Source organism: Anser cygnoides, chromosome 3, assembly GCF_040182565.1.
Source record: "Anser cygnoides isolate HZ-2024a breed goose chromosome 3, Taihu_goose_T2T_genome, whole genome shotgun sequence".
In the NCBI taxonomy this organism is placed as follows: domain Eukaryota; kingdom Metazoa; phylum Chordata; class Aves; order Anseriformes; family Anatidae; genus Anser; species Anser cygnoides.
The window spans coordinates 55,722,750-55,741,869 of NC_089875.1; the positions used below are offsets into that span (position 1 = coordinate 55,722,750).

The 19,120-nt window shown below is 38.8% G+C and overlaps 1 protein-coding gene across 1 annotated transcript in view; it reads left to right on the plus strand.

The window, feature by feature from the left end:
• TIAM2 (TIAM Rac1 associated GEF 2) overlaps positions 1–19,120 on the plus strand; it is a 91,335-nt gene that overhangs the window by 11,814 nt on the left and 60,401 nt on the right. The window contains exons 4-8 of the mRNA XM_066994216.1: positions 1,949–2,121; positions 3,165–3,389; positions 13,518–13,703; positions 14,872–15,018; positions 18,740–18,802. Of these exons, the coding sequence (XP_066850317.1) occupies positions 1,949–2,121; positions 3,165–3,389; positions 13,518–13,703; positions 14,872–15,018; positions 18,740–18,802 (794 nt within the window). The remainder of the gene's footprint in view (positions 1–1,948; positions 2,122–3,164; positions 3,390–13,517; positions 13,704–14,871; positions 15,019–18,739; positions 18,803–19,120) is intronic.

Here is a 19,120-nt window from a genome sequence, read left to right on the forward strand (position 1 = left end):
AGTTTGGTCAGTAACCTCTAATATATATTTCCTTTTTTTCTTGCAAGTGCTTTACACTCACTGGTGATGGAGAATGCAAAGAGATTCACCTGACTGACTTTCTCTTTTCATATGCTATAGATTTGGGCCATGAGAGGAAGAGTGGTCTCCAACTCATAACTTTTCACAGCAAATGTGCTCCACAAACTCTAGCCAGCCCATTGTTCCCCTTAATGAGACAGAAGAATCCAAAAAATCCTCTTGATTTTGGTTCTGATTTCAGATCTAACTTTTGAGTAATCTCCACCTCAAAATTTCATGAATTCGGATGATGCATTTGAGACTTTTAACACAGTGTTAAGTGTAAATGCTAGAGAATTGGTAGAATTAAGGCTGATGTCTGCTTTTACCTAACAATTTTAAATGTGTGTATAAAAGGAACATTTGTATTTTGCAGGTTTTGCAACATTCCCTTCGTTCACACTGCCTAGGTATATTTGTTTAAGTTTTGATGCTGCCTTGTGTTGTGCTGCCTCTTCGATTTGAAGGAAAAACAACAACAAGAAAAGGCAGATCAGAGAAATGGTGTAGTCCTAGCAAACTCAATCCTTGTATTGGCTGAGTTTCAAGTCTTCTACTGAATATGTATAGGGGTTACAATAGTAATGTATTCATGCATTTCTGGTCCCTAAGGGACCATTGTGATCATTTAGTCTGACTCACTGTGTAATGTGGCTGTAGGTCTTCCCTAAATTAATTCCTGAATGAATTCAAGCATATCTTTTGGAGAAGAATGTCATTGCTGGAGAGTCTACCACCAGCCTCAGATTTTTCCTAAATGCTTAGGTTATCATCAGTTTTCAAATTGTATTTATAACATCTGCTCTTATTTCTTCCAGGTTAAACATCCAGCCACAGCATAGTATTAATCAGTCTTCCAAATTAAAATAATAATAATAATAATAATAAAGTAAAATCAAACCCTCTTTTTTTCATCTGCTGTTTCCCAGGTATGAAAGTGAGGTGTATTTACATCTTTTCTCTAGATGCACAAATGGGCTATGAAATTCTTCAGAAATACAAGATAATTTTTAACTAGATTATTTTAGTACATGCTTCAGACTATGACTTCCATCAGCGGGTAAATCGGCACATCTCAGAAGACAGTAGGTTGCAACATGAGGCAGGAATGAATAGCTCACAAGGGATGTAGGAGAAACAGGCACCTGTTAAGCCAGCTTCATTGCCAAACGCAATGTCATCGTACTTCTGGGAACTGGGATCAAGGCTGCTCTGCTGTCCTCCAGAAGTTGTTCCCCTTGTTGCATCTATGATTGTTGTTACCAAGGATGAAATTTGCTTTGTGGATGCAACTCTCCTGTCTTACATATTATGCCATCTATGAGACTGAACATGATCAAACTCAACCCTTTTAAACTGTTTTAAATTATCCATAGTCTAAATCCCCAGTTTGCAGGTAGATCAAAGGAAGCCCAGTTTAAATTTGAGAAGTTTATTCACTTAGCATGTTTTTGGAAGACAGATGTTTCTACAAAGATTTCTTCAACAGCTGTTGAGAGAGAGTTGGTTCCCTTAAATAATAACGGAACACAAAAGCTGATTTAACTAAGCAGGAATTTTTCTACATGCTTAAATATTTTAATAGCCTGAGTTTACTGAGCTATCCTGGTGTTGTTTTTGTTTGTTTGTTTGTTTTTTGTTTTTTGTTAGTCCTGCGTATTTGTTGCATCTCTATTAGATTTCTGTTCCAACTTTTCATTGGCAAATTCAACATTAACTTCTGTTTCCCAGTTTAGAGGATCCTCCTTATTTTTCTAGCTCAAAAGAGGGTAACAAACATTCCATGTCATTGGGAATTTTAATTCACAGAAACATTAATATAAGAGAACTTGAATGGGACATCCAACTTACTTTCTCCTTACATTTTTTGTCCCTCTGAACTACAAAGGTTGTACTCTGCTGTTCTATGAGACCTACGGAAGGAATTCGATGGAGCAGAGCAGTTTGCCTCGATATGCTCTGTTTGCAGAAGACAGTATAGTACAGTCTGTTCCAGAGCATCCCAAGAAAGAAAACGTGTTCTGTCTCAGCAATTCGTTTGGAGATGTCTACCTATTTCAGGTAACAGTATGCATACCTGATCTTGTGATTGTTTCTGTTTTAGGATGTGTTTGTGAGTATGCACATGTGTGTGACTATGTATATGCATACATACACACACATCATGTCTGTACCAGTGACTTAAAATTAATACTATAGTTACACTATTACCGTATACTCTTATAATATTGATTTAAGTGTATGATATGACTTTAGGTATATGGTATTACACCAGTTGGCTCAGACAATTACTGTTCAGAAATAGAGAGAACAGAGATCCCAAATAAACAAGACACTTCTGGTCCCTACTTGTTACAAGCTTCCAGAAAATCAGCTGTGTTATCGAATGTTTTCATGTCTATCAGCATTCTGCCTTTACAGAATGATGGACTCAACCCTAAATCTGCTGGCCTCAGAGAGTTTGAGTGTGACATTCAAAAAGAAGGTTAAAAATAGTCTAAAGATCTTGGCTGCTTAACTGCAGCACTGGAAATGTTAATAAAGAACAGTATTATGTGGAACCGCCTGCATAAAAACATGTTGATTCATAGGCACACTTGTAAATATCTCTGGAGACACTTTGTGCAGATGTATTCTCTTTGCCTTGCTGTGCTGTGTTCCACTAATTTGGCATTTTTAAAGTAAGCAAACACCTCTCCTCAGACCTTACTTTTAAAATCATCCCTGTTGCTATGTTACCTCCACAAGAGGAGGTTTATCTTTGAAATGTGTTGGCTTTCACCTTAATTAATTGGAGGGATAAAGGATGTAAGTCACATCTTGTCCACAGCTCGTAGGTTCTGTTGCACTCCCACCAGAGCCCTCAGACCTTGAAGGTCTAAGAAGCAGAACCTGAAGGTTGGGGACAAGTCATGACAGTGCGGAAAAAACTCACAGTTCCTTTATTTTGCATAGTCTTAAAGGTAAAACCTTACTTGAGAAGTTTTAAGATAAAGTGCCTGAGATCTCAGGGAACCCGTCAAGCAATTCACGTCCTAGAGTTGCAGATTCATTTTGATTTTCTCTTGTCTGGTTGTAATATTGCACCTCTGTTTTGTTCACAGGCGACAAGCCAGACAGATCTGGAAAACTGGGTTACTGCCATACATTCAGCCTGTGCTTCCCTGTTTGCGAAGAAGCTTGGGAAAGAGGACACCATTCGGCTGCTGAAAAATCAGACCAAGAGTCTCTTCCAGAAGATTGACATGGACAGTAAGATGAAAAAGATGGCGGAGTTGCAGCTCTCAATTGTTAGCGATCCGAAAAACAGGAAGGCCATAGAGAATCAGGTACTGGAAATAGCGCGGTTTGTTTCTGCTACAGACTGTTATTGCAGTAGCATATTTATCGCCATTTCTTGCTTTGGCCTCCTACTATTGATGGTTTCTAGGCCTGAGAGCAATTGTCTTGGGCATAGCTGGCATGGTATGGTAGTCATAACTATTGCCAGGTTTCTACTACAACAATCCAGAGCAGCTCATGAAGTAGGCCAGCACTCAAAGCTGAGGATCAGACCAGTCTGTTTTATGAGCACAAAGCTATTTCTTTTCACTTCTGGAAAAAATGTAATTCATTTTCACGTCTCTGTTTTATGATATCCTTAACTATTAATAATATCTAGATGTTACATAGCATACCACAGAATATAGAGTATCTTCAATGAAAAATTGAAAGTAAAGATTTTAGTGTAGGTACATAGCAATACCTTTCGGCACCTTAAGATAGGATGTGAAGTATACTTTATCCAAATGGAATTGGAAGAAGGGCTAAGGCAGGCAAAACAACGTGCTTCAGTTGAAATTTAGCCATGACTAAAAGGTCAGGGATCCTCCAGGCTTCTTAAATAGCCCCCTAGCTGTCTAAATGAGAACAAGAAGTCAAGACCAGAGGTTCCATCTTGGGGGAGAAAAGCACCTCCATAAGTACCACTGGCAGTCTCTGGAACATTATTCCAGTATCAATTCAAAGGAAAGGGGCACAGAGTTAGTCACTAACAGCACTTCTTGTAACACTCTCTGGTTGTGTACTGGGAATTGTTTGTCTCAGCATAAGCCCAGGTCCATTGGTGCTTAGCTTGGGAGAGCTAACGCCTTACAGTCAAAATCTTCACCCATGGCTGGAACAGACAAAAATGTTTGCATCCAAACTTGTATCCAGGCTAATTTTGTTTCAGTGCAGCAGGAATTGAGCTGAATCATCAGGTGCTTCCCCCTGTAAATAGCTTTTGGATGCCTAATGTGTTATTCTGATCACAGTTTTGTATGATGGTGTTAGGAATACATGAATCTTGACTAAAGCAGCAGCTTAGTGCTGAGGAAGATTCACCATTAAGGTTCGTTTCTAAAATGAAAACTGGAGCCCCTCCTTCCCCCTTGAAATTTAGTTTTCTTGGTCTGTGTGTGTCTTGGGATTCCAGCCAAGCCCTGCTTAAGACCAGGCAGATTGATGAACAGCTAGAACTGTTCTTCAGTTAAAACAGTTACGTTATTGTCTGCGCAGTGGTGCATAAGACGTGAAGCCTTACTCTGCTCTCAGTTCCAGCAAGCGAACCAGGAATCCCTCCAGCGATACCTTATGGAAGTACATCTTGAGATTTTGACATCTTGTCCATGCCCACAGATTTGCAGGCGGCAACTGGCACACGATGCTTCAATTATGCATGCTCAGTGTCCGGGCAAAGGCTTCGCTGCCCAGGGCCTCTTATGTATACTAAGCTTCTCTAGTAGTTCAGCCTAACAGGTTTGTGGATTGAAGTTGCTGTATCTTTGATTTTATTAAGCCATTAACGAAAGACGTCTGATAATTTTAGTTCATTTGAGAGCTCTGCCTTCTCAGTCAGAGTAGCTATTCCTCTAGTATTACTTCAAGCTGCACATTAAGGCCTCTTGGGTAGCAACCAGAGTTTATTTCCTTTGATTCCATACAGCATAATTATGTTACTTTCGTTGGTGGAACACTTACTTTCATGAAGTTGATGCTTGTATTATTTACAATTCTTATTCTACTGGTATGAACTTAACCAAGGGCAGACTGACTTATACTGACTTCACTATCAAGCTCTTTGTAGAACACTTCAGTCTGAAGCTATATGGGCAGAGTTCAGAAGGTATGCAGGTGTGTGTAGGGATATGTGGTATTCATAAGAGTTCGTAAGCTCGTAGAGCGCTCAGATGTTCATAATTTCCATGTCACTTTATTTTATGGCCCAGAGCCCAGTGACTTGAATGGAGGATGAACTAGGCATCCTTTTATTGCAGTAGGTTTTGAGACCTATAAGTATATACAGATTTCTAGAGATGCTCTAGCGGTTAATATGGCCCATCATATGTGACGCACTGAAAAAAAAATCCTTATGTATAGCAGCTTAATTTGCCCACCCACTACGTACTGATGCTAGTAGTTTATTTAGAGTCAGCTGAACAGTATTAATGATGGTCAGGCTCTTAATTTCTGCTAATTAGATGTTCTGTCCTTGAACAACTGCCATTGTTTTCCAGCTCAGTCCCTGAAAGAAGTTGGCTGCATTCTGCTATAACTGCAATCCATCAATAGGGCTGCAGAAGATTTATTCCTGCTAATCTTCTGTCTGTTAATTTCTCAAAACATCGAATGGGGGCAAAACAGTGAGACAAAGAGTGAGATGGATTGTTTGCAAGCATCCACTCATTAGCAAACAATAAATTTATAATGAGCATTTTGTCCATTCTTGAAGCCTTTGATCTCTTTAAAATCTCTCCTTACAACTGCTGAAGGTTTGTTGGCAAAGTCACTTTAGAGAAAAGTCAGTAGATAACTTGGTTTCCTAATCTTTTGATTTAATGTCTCAGGGATGGGTTTCTGAAAACAAACAACAAAAAAACTTGATATAATTAGTAAGTAAGTAATATACTTACTAAGCTAACAGTTTTGAAAAAGTATTATTCCTGAGGGAGAAGTTTGCGTATATGTAGCTCAGTTGTTTAGAACTGTGGTTGTTTAGTTGTCTTTTGCCCACTTTTAGAAGCAAAAGGAATATAAATTCTTGGGTTTGTTTCCTCTAAGTTTGGTGGTGTTTTCAATCATGTAGGAGTTATGACTGAGGTATTGTATACATCCTGTTCAAGATAACTTCACTAGCGATATGTTTTGGGAAGTCAGAGGAAATACTATGATTGACTTCAGAGGGACCATGGTGGTTTTTGTGTAAAAAGATGAGGCACAAAATTAATTTATTTTCTCTGGGGAATTATATCAGAAGTTGTGATTTCTAAATCCTTTCTCTCTTTCCTTCCTCTTCCTCAGAAAAACAACCACACAACCTCAAGTTTCTATTTTCTTTCACATCTGTATTGATTTAAAACCAGTACTTTTCTGCTGAAGACTTAGTAATTCACAAGGCTCTACAAGTATGCAAAACCTTTTCTTGTTTCAGTTACCGTCACCTGAAAGGCAGTTGCATTAAGGAAATGTGGACTTCTAAAATTGCTCTATGTGCTTACATGTACACACGTGTTTTTTTAATTTGGTGTCCAGCAAGTGGGTGGATTTGCAGGCTGGCATTTGATAAAGCTAATGCTACAAAAAGGAAGTCCAAACAAAATTTAGAAAGGAAAGGTTTATTCTCTAGAGAAATGAACATTTTATAAACTTGATGCTATCAAACCAGTTGAGAAATGTCTTCAACCTTGCAGCCTAGACCAGGAATTCCTTCTGTCCGGATTTACAGGTCAGTATAATAATAGATTTAAGAGCAGTGTACAAGAAAGTGGCAGCCATTTGTATAGCTATCAGTATTGTTGGGCAGTTTAGAAGAGATCAATGAGAGCAGTGTACATACAGCAACTACTCCCAATAGGCCACTGGCCACATGGCTGGAAATCCCAAGTCTGCCCATACGACCCATGGCCATGTACGCTTATATTACTATATGCAATAAATATGTTGGTGGTGATGTTGTTCCCCAGGGTATGACTTCTCTCCCAAACATAGAGAGTAAGACAAAAGGTAGCAAGTTGGAAATTCCCATGGCACTGAGGATGATTTCAAAGCCCATGGAGTCCGTCTTTAAAAAAATATTAGCTTTCCTAGCTGTTTAACCTGGTAGAGAAATCACAGTGTTTGCTGTGAATATGGAGTCCTGTCTAACTGCCATTGAAGTTAGCAAAAGGGATTATTAGCATTTATTCAGAGCTTTTTTAACAAAATAGTACACATTAAGTCAAAAGCAGGGCTGTCTGTGCCTGTAGAACTGTTTTTAATGGGATGGAAAATCAGCCTCACAGTGAGGGCACTGCAGCTCTGGGTGTATTTCTTTATGTACTTGGTACATAAGCCTATTCTATTGTCTCATTTTAGTACAATAATATGAATAATGGTTGCTTGAAAGCATTCTGGGCTTTTCTCTTCAAATTTTAATATATTGGTATAATCATGTTTTCCAAGCTATTTGGAGTTTTCTGATGTGATTCATATTTTCTGTGTGCATGATACTTAACTTACTTATCAGATGGGTTATGAACAGAGGTATTTACTTGCAGGCACTGAAATGATGAGGCATTAATGAGAAGAACAGGCATATGGTTGGAGATGATTTTTATGGAAGATTTGTATGTGTCCTGCAACCAAAAGTAGTTTATCTGTTACTATAAAAAGCAAAATAAAGAGATCTGCAAGGTGATGTTCTGTTTGCTCTGGATAGTCATTAGATCCATTGGTACCTTTCTTCTTTTCCCTGTGGTGGTTTTTGACCTTTTACACAGGACATGACCCCATTACATTTTGTTTAAAATGTACCTATTTCCCTTTCCTCTCACTAATAAGCACAGGAAGACGACTGGAATAGTTTCAGGAATTTTAGTCTACAGGCTTCCCTCAGAAGACCAAGTTGCATGTCTTCATTTTCTACAAAACATCTTATGAAATATTGTCCAACATTAGGTGAAAACTCACAATAACAACTCAAAGAGAATCTTTTCAGGGAACTTTACTGGCACTTGCCAGTTTTGCCACATACAAATTCAAATTTAATTGCAATATATAGTTAGTTTTCTTTTTTTCATACCCTCCTAAACTGAAAAACACGATCTAAGCTTGTTATAACCTATCTTCAGTATGGGTGGTCTTTGAACTGGATAGAGCAGAGCTCTGCTTTCTGAGAGATTCAGTTCTTTTCGGGTGTTACACTTCAGTGTGGGATGGTTCCTCTCTACATTATTAGTAAAATCCTTCTCTTTTGGTAGTAGCCTGTCACTAAGGAATGAAGTGAATAGGCAGCCAGGAAAGTTAAGGAAGATCATCTCCTTTCTCCTCACTGTTGTAATTACTGTTTGGCAGATGACTGAATTTCCATCTTTGTTTCAGGAAGGTTTGTATAATGAATAAACTATTACTGAATGTAGAATTGCATAGCAGTGGCTTGTAGGATGAAGTTGGTGCAGGAGTGTGTGCAGGAAGATCTCGTCTTCTGTTTTTTGGGGAGGGGCAGCTGGATAATAACAATCAGTGGCTTTCTGAATTACATCCCTGGCTATAGACATGCATGTAGTACTGCCAGTTTCAGTCAGATTATTGACAAGAATATAAATTAGGTAGATGCAGGTGAACTTTTGTGCTAACAGTGGTATTGGGAATAGGTTTTCTTCTCTCCATTTTGGTTAGAAATCATGACAATTCTGACCATCCAAAACAATCAGGAAGATGACATTTAAACAACCAACCAAAACAACAACAACAAAAAAAAAAACATAAAACTATCATCATGTTATTGCAAGAAATTTTAACTGTTTCTTAAGTCAGTAGGCAGAATGAAAAATAAAGGAGCACATCATTGTTGTTTCGCTGTATTATATTCTATTTTTATTTCTTTGAGCTTAAAGTAATAACAGTATCTCTGTAGTATCCTTTAAAGTAATGGAATTTCTGGGAGAGTGATATTTTTGCTTCTCTGAGTTCTCTTTAGGAAGTAATGACAATAAAACTCTTTTCCCTGTCCCCAGATGCTGAGTGACTCATTTATCCAGATGGGTGCAATATGAATTGTGTCTGAGAACCGGGGACTGGAATGCAAAGAGTTTGGTGTTGTTTGTAATGTGGTTAAAAAGCTGTTCATATAAAACAGCAGCAGAAGTTTCTTTTAAATCCACAGAGTTCCCTACATCAGCTCGCGGAGACACTTTCAATCTGGACAGAAGATGTGTAGGGGAAAAATCTGCATTTCTTGTTTCTAAAGATAGTGAATTATGTCAGTGAGGAGCTCATGTTTCTGTACAGTGTAAGAACTGCTGCTAAATCAAATCAGTTTAAAAGGCTTACACACTGAGAGAACACCCTCCTCCCTCTGTGTCTTTTCTTGTATGCTACCTTAAATAAATGCAAAGTGGAGAACTGGTTTTGTTGTCAGGTGAGCTGTCCAGGAGGCAACTTCCTTCCTTCCTCCCATTCCTTGAAGTATTCCTATTTGAGTTGATATGGTGTCATTTCTGGCACAACTTTCGGCTATTCATATTCTGGTTTGGGTTTTATTACATTGGGCTCTCTTTGTGGATTTGAAAGAGAGAGAGTCCTTCCCCATTCCCAAAGGATGCTGTTTGCACTGTAGGATAGGATGGGCAAGGAGCCTGAAACTGTTAGATAGGAACTGTTCTTCCCTGTCCACTTTTTATGATCTCCTAAGCAGTACTTGATGGATCCCTGTGTCATGTGCTGGAACCTCCTGGCCTGAGCTCCCTTTTCTGAATATATCCCTTTGGCTTTCCCAAGCTCCCAATTTAGAGTTTACATGGAGCAAACCTGGCAGAGTTATTGAATGAACAGAAACCCCCTTTAGCTCACCTGTTCGCATGATTTAAAATGTAATTAATTTACAGTTGTTTCACTAGCCTGGAGGAGAATTTACTGTTTATAATCTGAAAAAGATCATTACTGCTATAAGGACTGCCAAAAGTAAGTTAACCCTTAAGATCTCCTGCCTGGTCTAAATCTCTGTTGCCAACATTAGCCCTTTCACTTAGCAATCCCCACATAATTGCTGTCTTGTCCCTGCATCAGGCTTCTTTGCCTTAGTTTCTCCCGATGGCCCAAACTAAATCATCCATGGCCCTAACTCTTTGGGCTTCCTGCATTTTACTACTTTCTACCCTTCTGCCATAGTCTCCTTTTTCTCTCCACTTTACAGGGATCCTATTAGCCTTGAGAGATTTATTTGGGTGGCCTCTCCTTGTCTTTCTCAAGTGCTCTCTCATGCTGCCACTAAACCCAGACATCCTTGCAACAAAACTTACCTGTTCTGAGGATGCCATCTTGCCATTTGCTTCACCTCCTTTAATGCTTTTCCTAGAAGTCTCTGCAGAGTTTTTTCAACTGTGATTGAAACTGGGTTAGAGGGAGAAGGGCTTTGGATGCCCTGGATACTCAAGCCTGCAGTGCAGGCAAGCAGTAATAACTGAGTAGGTCACACTGGGTGCGGTTTCATGTATGCTTGTTTGTTTTGGCGCGCCTCACTTCAGGCCATTATCTCTTATCTCTTTGCGGACTCACTTCGTACTGCTGTTAGCCTCTGTCACCCATTCCCACTCTCACTGCTGTCTGCTGCATCCACTTTTTCCCATTTGCTTTAGAAGAGATTTCAAAAGGTCTGTCTTGTCTGTGCACAATGAAGCTAAGTCCTTGAGCCGTCTTTCGGGCAGTCCTCCCACGTGGGTCAGAGATTTTCCTGACACAATAGCAGAATGAGGATTGCAGCATCTAATCTGCAGGCTGTAAATTAACTTCATGGACCAGGTCATACTGCACTTTGAAGTTGTTGCTTTTTTATTTGTGAGCTTCCCCCATTTAGTTTTCAAGAATATAAATCTTTAGGAAGAATTATCATAGTTTAAAAGGCTTATACAAATAGCAGCTGGTATTGGTTCGTGGTCTCCAATTGGTTCCAGACGTCCCTGGTTTTGATAAGACTGCAAGACAATCCCAGAAATTCCCTGCCTACAGCTTTTGCTAATGCCATTAAATGTAACATCGTGATTACCGATGCTTTTGGAGCTGATTAACTAGCATCCTGCATGACTGATAAACACTGTAATTTAATTATTTCTTCTGAATGTCCTTATGTTGTACCTCCTTCCCCTTCTTAGATTGTCTTTATTTGAATGTACAACTGAGTAGAAATGTGTAATCAGGATCTTGAAGAAAGCCTCAGAAACACAAGAATGCCTGTGTTCAACTCGTGTTCAGTGGGAACAGGATGCTCCACTCCAGCAGCGCCCAGAACAAACCTTGCTCTGTTCCTGAGGTGTTCAAAATTGGCTTGGCTTTGTACCCGTGGAGATGTCATCCCAAAGGGAAAGACTTCACCTGAACTTGTAGCTTTTGGCTTTGTGAAAAGCTGGCAACCATGTTCTCATTCTAGCTGGGTGTCAACATGGTGAAAGAGCTAGGCACAAAGCCTCTTTCTGGAATCATCCCACATGTAAGGTACTAGCAAGCAGAAAAATACTGGGTGAAGAGTGTCTGAGAGAAAGAAAAAAAAAAAAAGCAAAGTAAAGGACAGGGATCAAATAAATCCAAGAAAAAATTATTGTTTTTGTTTTGTACATTTTTTTGTTTTTTACATTTACATTGTTTTGTATTGTACATTTTGAATGTCTGTAGTGAGAGATTAGAGGAGGCATCTTCATTGTGTGCATATCTCTGTCCTTTTTTCTCTGAATTTTTGTGAGTTGCTCTCGTTATAAGCTTTTGTAAATTCAATATTTTGCTTTTAACAATGGTTTCTTGAAAGATTTTTTTTGTTAGTGTACAGTAACTAGTAATTTCATATTTGCAGATGTATCCTCCCTGCCAAATAAGATCACTTCTTGCTTCCACAGGTTTAGCTAGCTATAACTGATGCTATAGTCTGTAAGGTCATGTGTAAGGAAGCCAGAATAGGTAACATCTCTGTCAGTTGTAGTACATGCCTTTAGCACCATTTTGTTAAAAGGGCAGTTCTTGCCCTTTCATTGCTCACTTCATCATTGTGGAAAGTAAGAGAAAGTAAGACACTTGTGTAATTTGTGGTATTTGTCAGCATTATAAGGAAACTGAACTGATTTTGCTTCTAGAGCCTGTAGGTCATATAGTTCACCTGATATTTTTATGGTTTTTATCAGTTTGTTTTCTAAGTCATAAAGCTGCTTGTCCTTGATTAATCTAAACTTAAGGTGATAATGTCCTGTACTCCCAGGGACAGGCAAGGCGTGTCGGTGAAAGGTATGAAGGCAATGGATGTTAGAAAAAGCGATAAACTTCCTCCACAACCCTAAACCACCTGTTTAACAACAAGCTTACAGTGATTTGAGCTGACATGTGAAGGAGAGCATTGTCAGGGAATTTTAACGATCTTCAGCTAATGAACATGAACTTAATGTACATTAACCTAATGTACATGCCTGTTCTGCCTTTTCATGTGTGAATATCTACTATATTAAACACAGCTGTGTTCTTGTTGGTACTATTTATCAATCTTATTCTATGTTGTACACTGTGCTGCAGATTTTAGCTGCAGCTACCAATTTGTAAACTGGGGAAATCAAAAGCAAAATCTGACTTCAGTGCAGCGTTTATGTGTTTGTGTAGGTGAGTGCGCATCTACACAAATACTTAAAATCTGTCATCCAAGTCTTGATTCAGAACTGTACTCAACTAGTATATATTTGAGTCTTTTCACTTTCTTAATTTTACCTTAAAATTAGATTAAGCCTGTCTGTTACATTTGCATCTCTCTGTGTTAAATATGTTTAAAAATTTCACGAAGAAGTATGTATACATTCTTGCTTTTGGTCCAGCAATTCGTATTGAGTATATATAACTCATTTTTGCAGTATGGCTGAGCATAAGCATGTCTTAACCTATTAGTCAGAAAAAGAGTCGTACACGCTCACATTGCCAGTATTGTCTCCTATTTACGGATAGAGAGGCCGTAGGAAGATGGTAAAGCCTGAGCAGAACCTATCAGCACAGCTACTTCACCTAGCGTAGTGAATTGTTGTAGCTATGCAGCCTTGCTTTCAGCCAGGCAGCTGTACAATCTAAGCTCATAAAAATGAAGGAAACAAAACTAATCTCCAAAAAGAAAAAGGAGGAAAAAAAAAAAAAGCCCTCATGAACCACAGGGTTATGTTTTTATGTAACTGCTTTTGTGGCTATCAAACTACCCGAAGTTCATGGTATGTTCATCTTGTCAGTATGCATTTAAGACCACCAGCTTTGTTTTATTTCAAGCCATCTTTTGGGTTGATGTAACACAATATGACTGAATGTGTTTTGGCAGGGAATAACTAATCTAATCCATATACCACCAGATGAAAGTAATTTACTATGGGTTTGTGGAAGAGCTCAGATTTTCAGTGCAGCCCACAAAGACATTTTTCCTCTTTTAATTGTCCCTTTTTATATCTAAACAGATCCAGCAATGGGAACAGAACTTGGAAAAATTTAATATGGACCTTTTCCGAATGCGATGTTACCTAGCCAGTTTGCAAGGTGGGGAGCTCCCAAACCCAAAGAGCCTTTTGGCTGCTGCCAGTCGTCCTTCAAAATTAGCACTGGGGAGGCTCGGAATTTTCTCTGTGTCATCCTTCCATGCGTTGGTAAGTCTGAATGCACTTCTTATGGGTGTGCTACACAAAGCCATCATTAATGTACTTACATGTGGAATTGTGCTAGGATAATTCATGGGTGCACCCACATTCATTGTTCAGATGGCCTTGTTCTCATCCCACCCTTTCTGTCTCTTCCTTGACTGCAGAAAATGTTCTTACACAGAGACAGACTTTGAAACCATGAGGATATGGCCATGACTTTTTTTGGTCCCTAAGGAATCCAAAATCAGGCACTTTTGACTCATATCTAAAAATAAATAAATAAATGAAAGTAGATGTAAATGTAAAGAAGTCATAGTGTTGGAATTCTGTCACTGGGATTTTACCCCCTTTGAGTTAGGAGTTTAAAGTGTATAGGACCTAAGTAACTTATAGTGAAAAGAGCCTAACACTAAAATTTCCACAAGTGATTCTGGTCCCTCTGGGCTGAGCTGATCTTTTATGGAGGTCCCAGACCACCTAAAACGTTTTTCAGTTTTTAGAAGCAGTTTGATACCCTCCTGAACAGAAAGTGTTTTTAGAATAGGCTGAAATGTCATTTAAAAAAACTATGGCCTCTGTTTGCAAAGAATGAGGAAGCTCCTCAGCTACTGTAAGCTGTTGTCAACCTGTTGGCTTCAAGAGAACTACGGCAATAGCAGGTTTGCCTCCGCTTTTTATCCTTTACAGGGCTGTGAGGCTGGTCCTTGCAGAGAGGGGTGGACCTTGTTTGCTGCAAGGAACAGTAGCCCTCAAAGTCTCATCAGAGAATTCGTTTCTCTCTACTGCTATTTTTAACTGTGTGTTTTGTGTCATTGCTTGTTAATAACACAATGGTATAGCACATTTATCTCCTATATTTGCCAGTTTAGAGTCTTTCTTCCTCTAGCAAGTTTATATCTGACTAATAGATTATCATTCTTCGAGTCTGTTCATTAACTTTTTCTGTTGTACAGAGCAATATTTTCTCAGTTCTTTCAATCTGTCTTCTTTTGCCCCATGACAAATAATTATGCTGTTATGCCATTTGAATACCAAAAGAAGTGTTGGTACGTAAAGTTTAATCGTTGTCCTTGAGATAAGCTGAAGTAACTTTCATTTGATGTCTCAGTTTGAAATAACTAGGTCTTTTGCTCTTATGAAAGTGCTATAAGAAGGCCTGTCTGTGTTTAAATAGATCTGCTCCAGGGATGAAGCTGCTCTCAGGAAGCGTACCCTGTCTCTGTCGCAAAGAGTCCGTAATAAAAAGGGTTTATTTTCTTCACTGAAAGGACTGGACACACTGGCAAGAAAAGGAAAAGAAAAGCGACCTTCCATAACACAGGTAAATCTTACTTGCTGATGATTGGGGTACTGGAAGCAGAGAAGGGCTTGTTTCTTCTGGGGCTAATTTTGGCAGATGCTGTTGGTGCATGGGGAAGGAGACATCTGTCTATCAAACTTGCCTTTGCAATTTCAGTAGATTTGTGAAGAGGCATCAGTACATATCTATTTTTTGATTCCTTTGTGGTAAGCGTGGTTGGTAAATGAAAGCTTTTGACACAGTGGGTTAGTTTATTATCTGCAGTGCGAGACCATCAGGTTTGAATTTGTAAGAAAACTCGTCTTTTGGCCACATTGTAAACTGTTTGGAAGTAGGGTTTTGTTGGAGAGGGCTTGTATGCAAATCCTTAATACAGCATTGTGCTGACACATAACTAGGACTTTGAAGTACTATTGCAATTTAATACAGAAGAACACAGGTGAGTTTTCAAGGAAAAAGAGTGACTGGTCTGCGGATGGTGGCCTTGGAATCACCTCTACGAAGTAGCATGTTCTGCCTGGAAGTAGCCACAAGGCGAAGACTGCTTTCGTGCAAGGAGGCCAGTTTTCCAGTAGGTGCAGACAGCCGACGAATGAAGCTGTGCCAGTTTACTTAAGCTGAAGGCTTGGCACAGATGCGATGTGCTGGGGCAGGCAGGCCCCTGCGGGAAAGGCTGCACCACTGCCTCCAGCCAGGCTCACAGATGCCTCTCTGGAGGGCTGCATCGCTGCTAACACAACAGCATCTTGCAGGGTCCTCTTCTGTTTAAGAAACTAACAGCCTATGCATGCATTTAGTGTAAACCTCACACTTGTGGAATCTGTATTTCCTCAATAAAAACACAACTGAATGTGAAACAAAAGTTCACAGCCTTCCCCTTGGGGAAAATAAATAAATAAATAACAGCAGAGATGCTTCCTTGATGGTAAGGCAGAAGTTGTAGATGTGCACCCACGCTCAGAGCATTACTATTGTCGTTGGCCTTTGCCACGTCTGCTGTTAATACTGCAAAGCAGTATTTTGTGCTGTGTTCATCAGGTGACCTTGCTCCTGCTATTCCCTGAGTCTTGTATTTTGATTTTATTAGTTAAAAAAATCTATGATTGGCACTTGAAAATTGGCTGGTGCACATGTGGCATTCTGCTTGTGGAATATTTAAGCAAGCCTATCTGTGCTTGCATTGCAATAGACCCAGAGCTGATGCAACAGATTTACTGTTGCAAAATAACACGTCAGGATTTTCTTGTTTAGTGGTTTATATTTTTAATGGGTGAATATTTATCTACGTGTTGTGCTGGGTTGAAAAATCTTTGGGTGACTGCTAGGAATTTTAGTATATCAATCAAGATGTGTTTACATGGTGAAATTGAATAAGAATAGAAACTCAAGTCTGCCTTTTGAAAGAGGGAACTGAAGGAGGGATTTTCTCCAGGTGGTCCTTTTCATATGTTTTTCAGTGTACTCCCTGGCAAGGGAGGGTGGTCTGTGAGTCCTGCACCTCTATTTCTTTATTAATAACAGGCCTGGGGGAAGGGATGCTATGCCCCTTAGCTCTGTTCCCAGCTGGGCTGATACCTCTCACTGTCTTAACTGCGTGATACATCCTCCTGTATGCTTTATAGCCCGTGAAGGGGATTCTGTGGAGCTCAGGGACAGGGAATCTCATTTCCGCAGCAAGGAGTGGACGCTCCTGCTGCCCTGCCAGTGCTTTTCTGAGCACGGTGGAGGGAGCCCTGGCTGCAGGTGGAGGTGTCCCCAGCGTGTCCTCACCCTCTTTGTTCCAAAGCTTGCAACCAGCTGGCCCAAAAAAGTGTTCATTTTCATCCAAGAGCTCAGGTTCTTGTATTTATTATTTTTCTTTCTTTCTTTCTTAAACATCCTACAATAAAATTAAGGAAATGTAAATGCTGAGTGCTGCATATTAATAACACCGGGCTATGACTGAACCATAAAAGTGAAAAATTTTTAAAAGCATGGATTAAAAACTGACCCATGAACCTGGAAGGTGGCAGAAAAGGGAGCCATGTCATTGCTCAGACTTGTGTGTATGCACATAATTGTATATTAAAATCAGAATGGGCCTGGGGCTGTCTTTCTTGTCATCTCTTTCAAATGATGGGAAACTGGGTTAAGCAGAAAAATGGAGATTGGTTCTCTCCTTATTGTGCTCCAAAGCCCGTTTCAAAAAATAGGTTAAAAATTTCTTGCTTTCATGGATTTAATTAAAGTTCATTTGACTACAGCTAGTATGTTTTTACCTACAGTACCCTAGCTTCAAAATTAGATGTTATGTTCTTGAACATCATTGTGCCAGAGAAGTTTTTACTTTTAACTTAATTGTATGTTGTTAATAATAATTTGGAAAAAAAATAAAAGGGGGAAAAAATGTGTTCAGAGCTTCTATGCTGAGAGGCTTTCATAAACATTATTGAAGTGTCTCAGTCTTTTAGAAATCAGTTAATAAAACTGAACTGTAGCAGATGGGGGATGTCTAGGCTCACATTATCCTCAGTTTCTTAAATGCTTATCTGCTTTTCTTCAATCTAAATGATAAACTATTTTGAGAAATCATAAACAATAAAATGCTTTGACTACATCTGTGGGTAAGGCAAGGAAAAGGAAGTTAAAAAGTGGTGCCTGTTATTCACATTGTCAAAAACTGCATTTCATATGAAATTTTAGAAATCCATTGCCTTGGATTATCCAAAAGGTTTCTGCTAGGAAAAAAAAAAAAAAAGTAGATTTAAGTTTGATATTGTCCTGATTTGTTGACTTCAGTAGACCAAAAATGCTATTTATATTTGCACTTTAGGATGGTAATGTTAGTACCTGCAAATCTCAAGCCGGTATGTAAGATGGATAGACCTATCTTTATGTTTATACAGCCCTTTTCACCAAAATATCTGATTGTATCCTTAGCTATTTATTGATTTATTTTCTTTTTTAATTACATGAATAATCTTTCCACCTTTGTGAAATACTAAAAACTGCTAGTTACGGTATCTCTCCAGAAACTACTGACTTCTACACAGATGGAGAATGTAAGTTGCAGTTTCTGCTTTCATCAGTTACAGAGCAGGCACAATAGTCAGTTATTTTAATTCCTTGCTAGTACTGGTGCGGGTCAAGTATGCCTTTCAAGCTAAAGTTAGTTTGCCATGAATAGAGTCAAGCTAACTGCTCAGGTAGAAGAGCTGAAAAACTACAGGGTAAGAAGTTTTCTGAAAGTTCAACATTAATTTGATATAGTTCTTTTAAATCATTACGAGATTTGTAGCTATATCAAATGATATGCCAAAGGGTAAAACTGTATCTTGGAGCATAGTGGCAGAGTGCATGATTTGAAGGTAAATAGCTTTAACATTATTGCTAAATAGTAGATAGGAAAAACAAACAAAGAAAACAAACAAACAAAAACAACAACAAAACAAAAACAAAACAAAAAAAACAACAAGGAAACAAGCATGTGGATACTTTGATATATGTGTGAATATAAGTGTACATGTGGCCTGAATTTGAGAACTAACTTAAATTTTCTATATGGAGGGAGAATTCATTTCTTTAATACTAATTCTAGCCAGAATAAAGCCATCAGAAGTTCAAAACAATCCCTGGTGTTTAGGAAGTTGATATATTCATTTAGTTTTTGGTTTTAATTATTCAAAGAATTTGCCTAATGCACATAAGAAATAAAGTTTTTAATTTGTTTAATCCATTTATTTATCTGTATTATTTTTAATAGATTTTTGATTCAGCTGGAGGACATGGATTTGCTGGTGCCCAGAACTCAGCCAACTCTGCTGAGGTAAGATAAGCCTGTCCCTATTCTGCACCATCTGTTTTTCAAATTCCTAAATATGTTTCACTAAGCATATGATGAGACTGATTCAGAAACCCCACCGAGGTTCATAAAAGTACAGTTAGTGTTAGATGCCAGAATTATAATTCTGCTAATGACACCACTTTAACGTAAGTTTCTGAAGATGCATGGTAGCTTTAAATAAATAAATAAACAAAAAAAAATCCCATGAAACTTATTTATAGCACTAGTCCATACAGGTATACACTATCTGTAAGGTGGTGTCTAAGACAGAGAGAGATCTGGAAGTGAATCTGCTAGAAA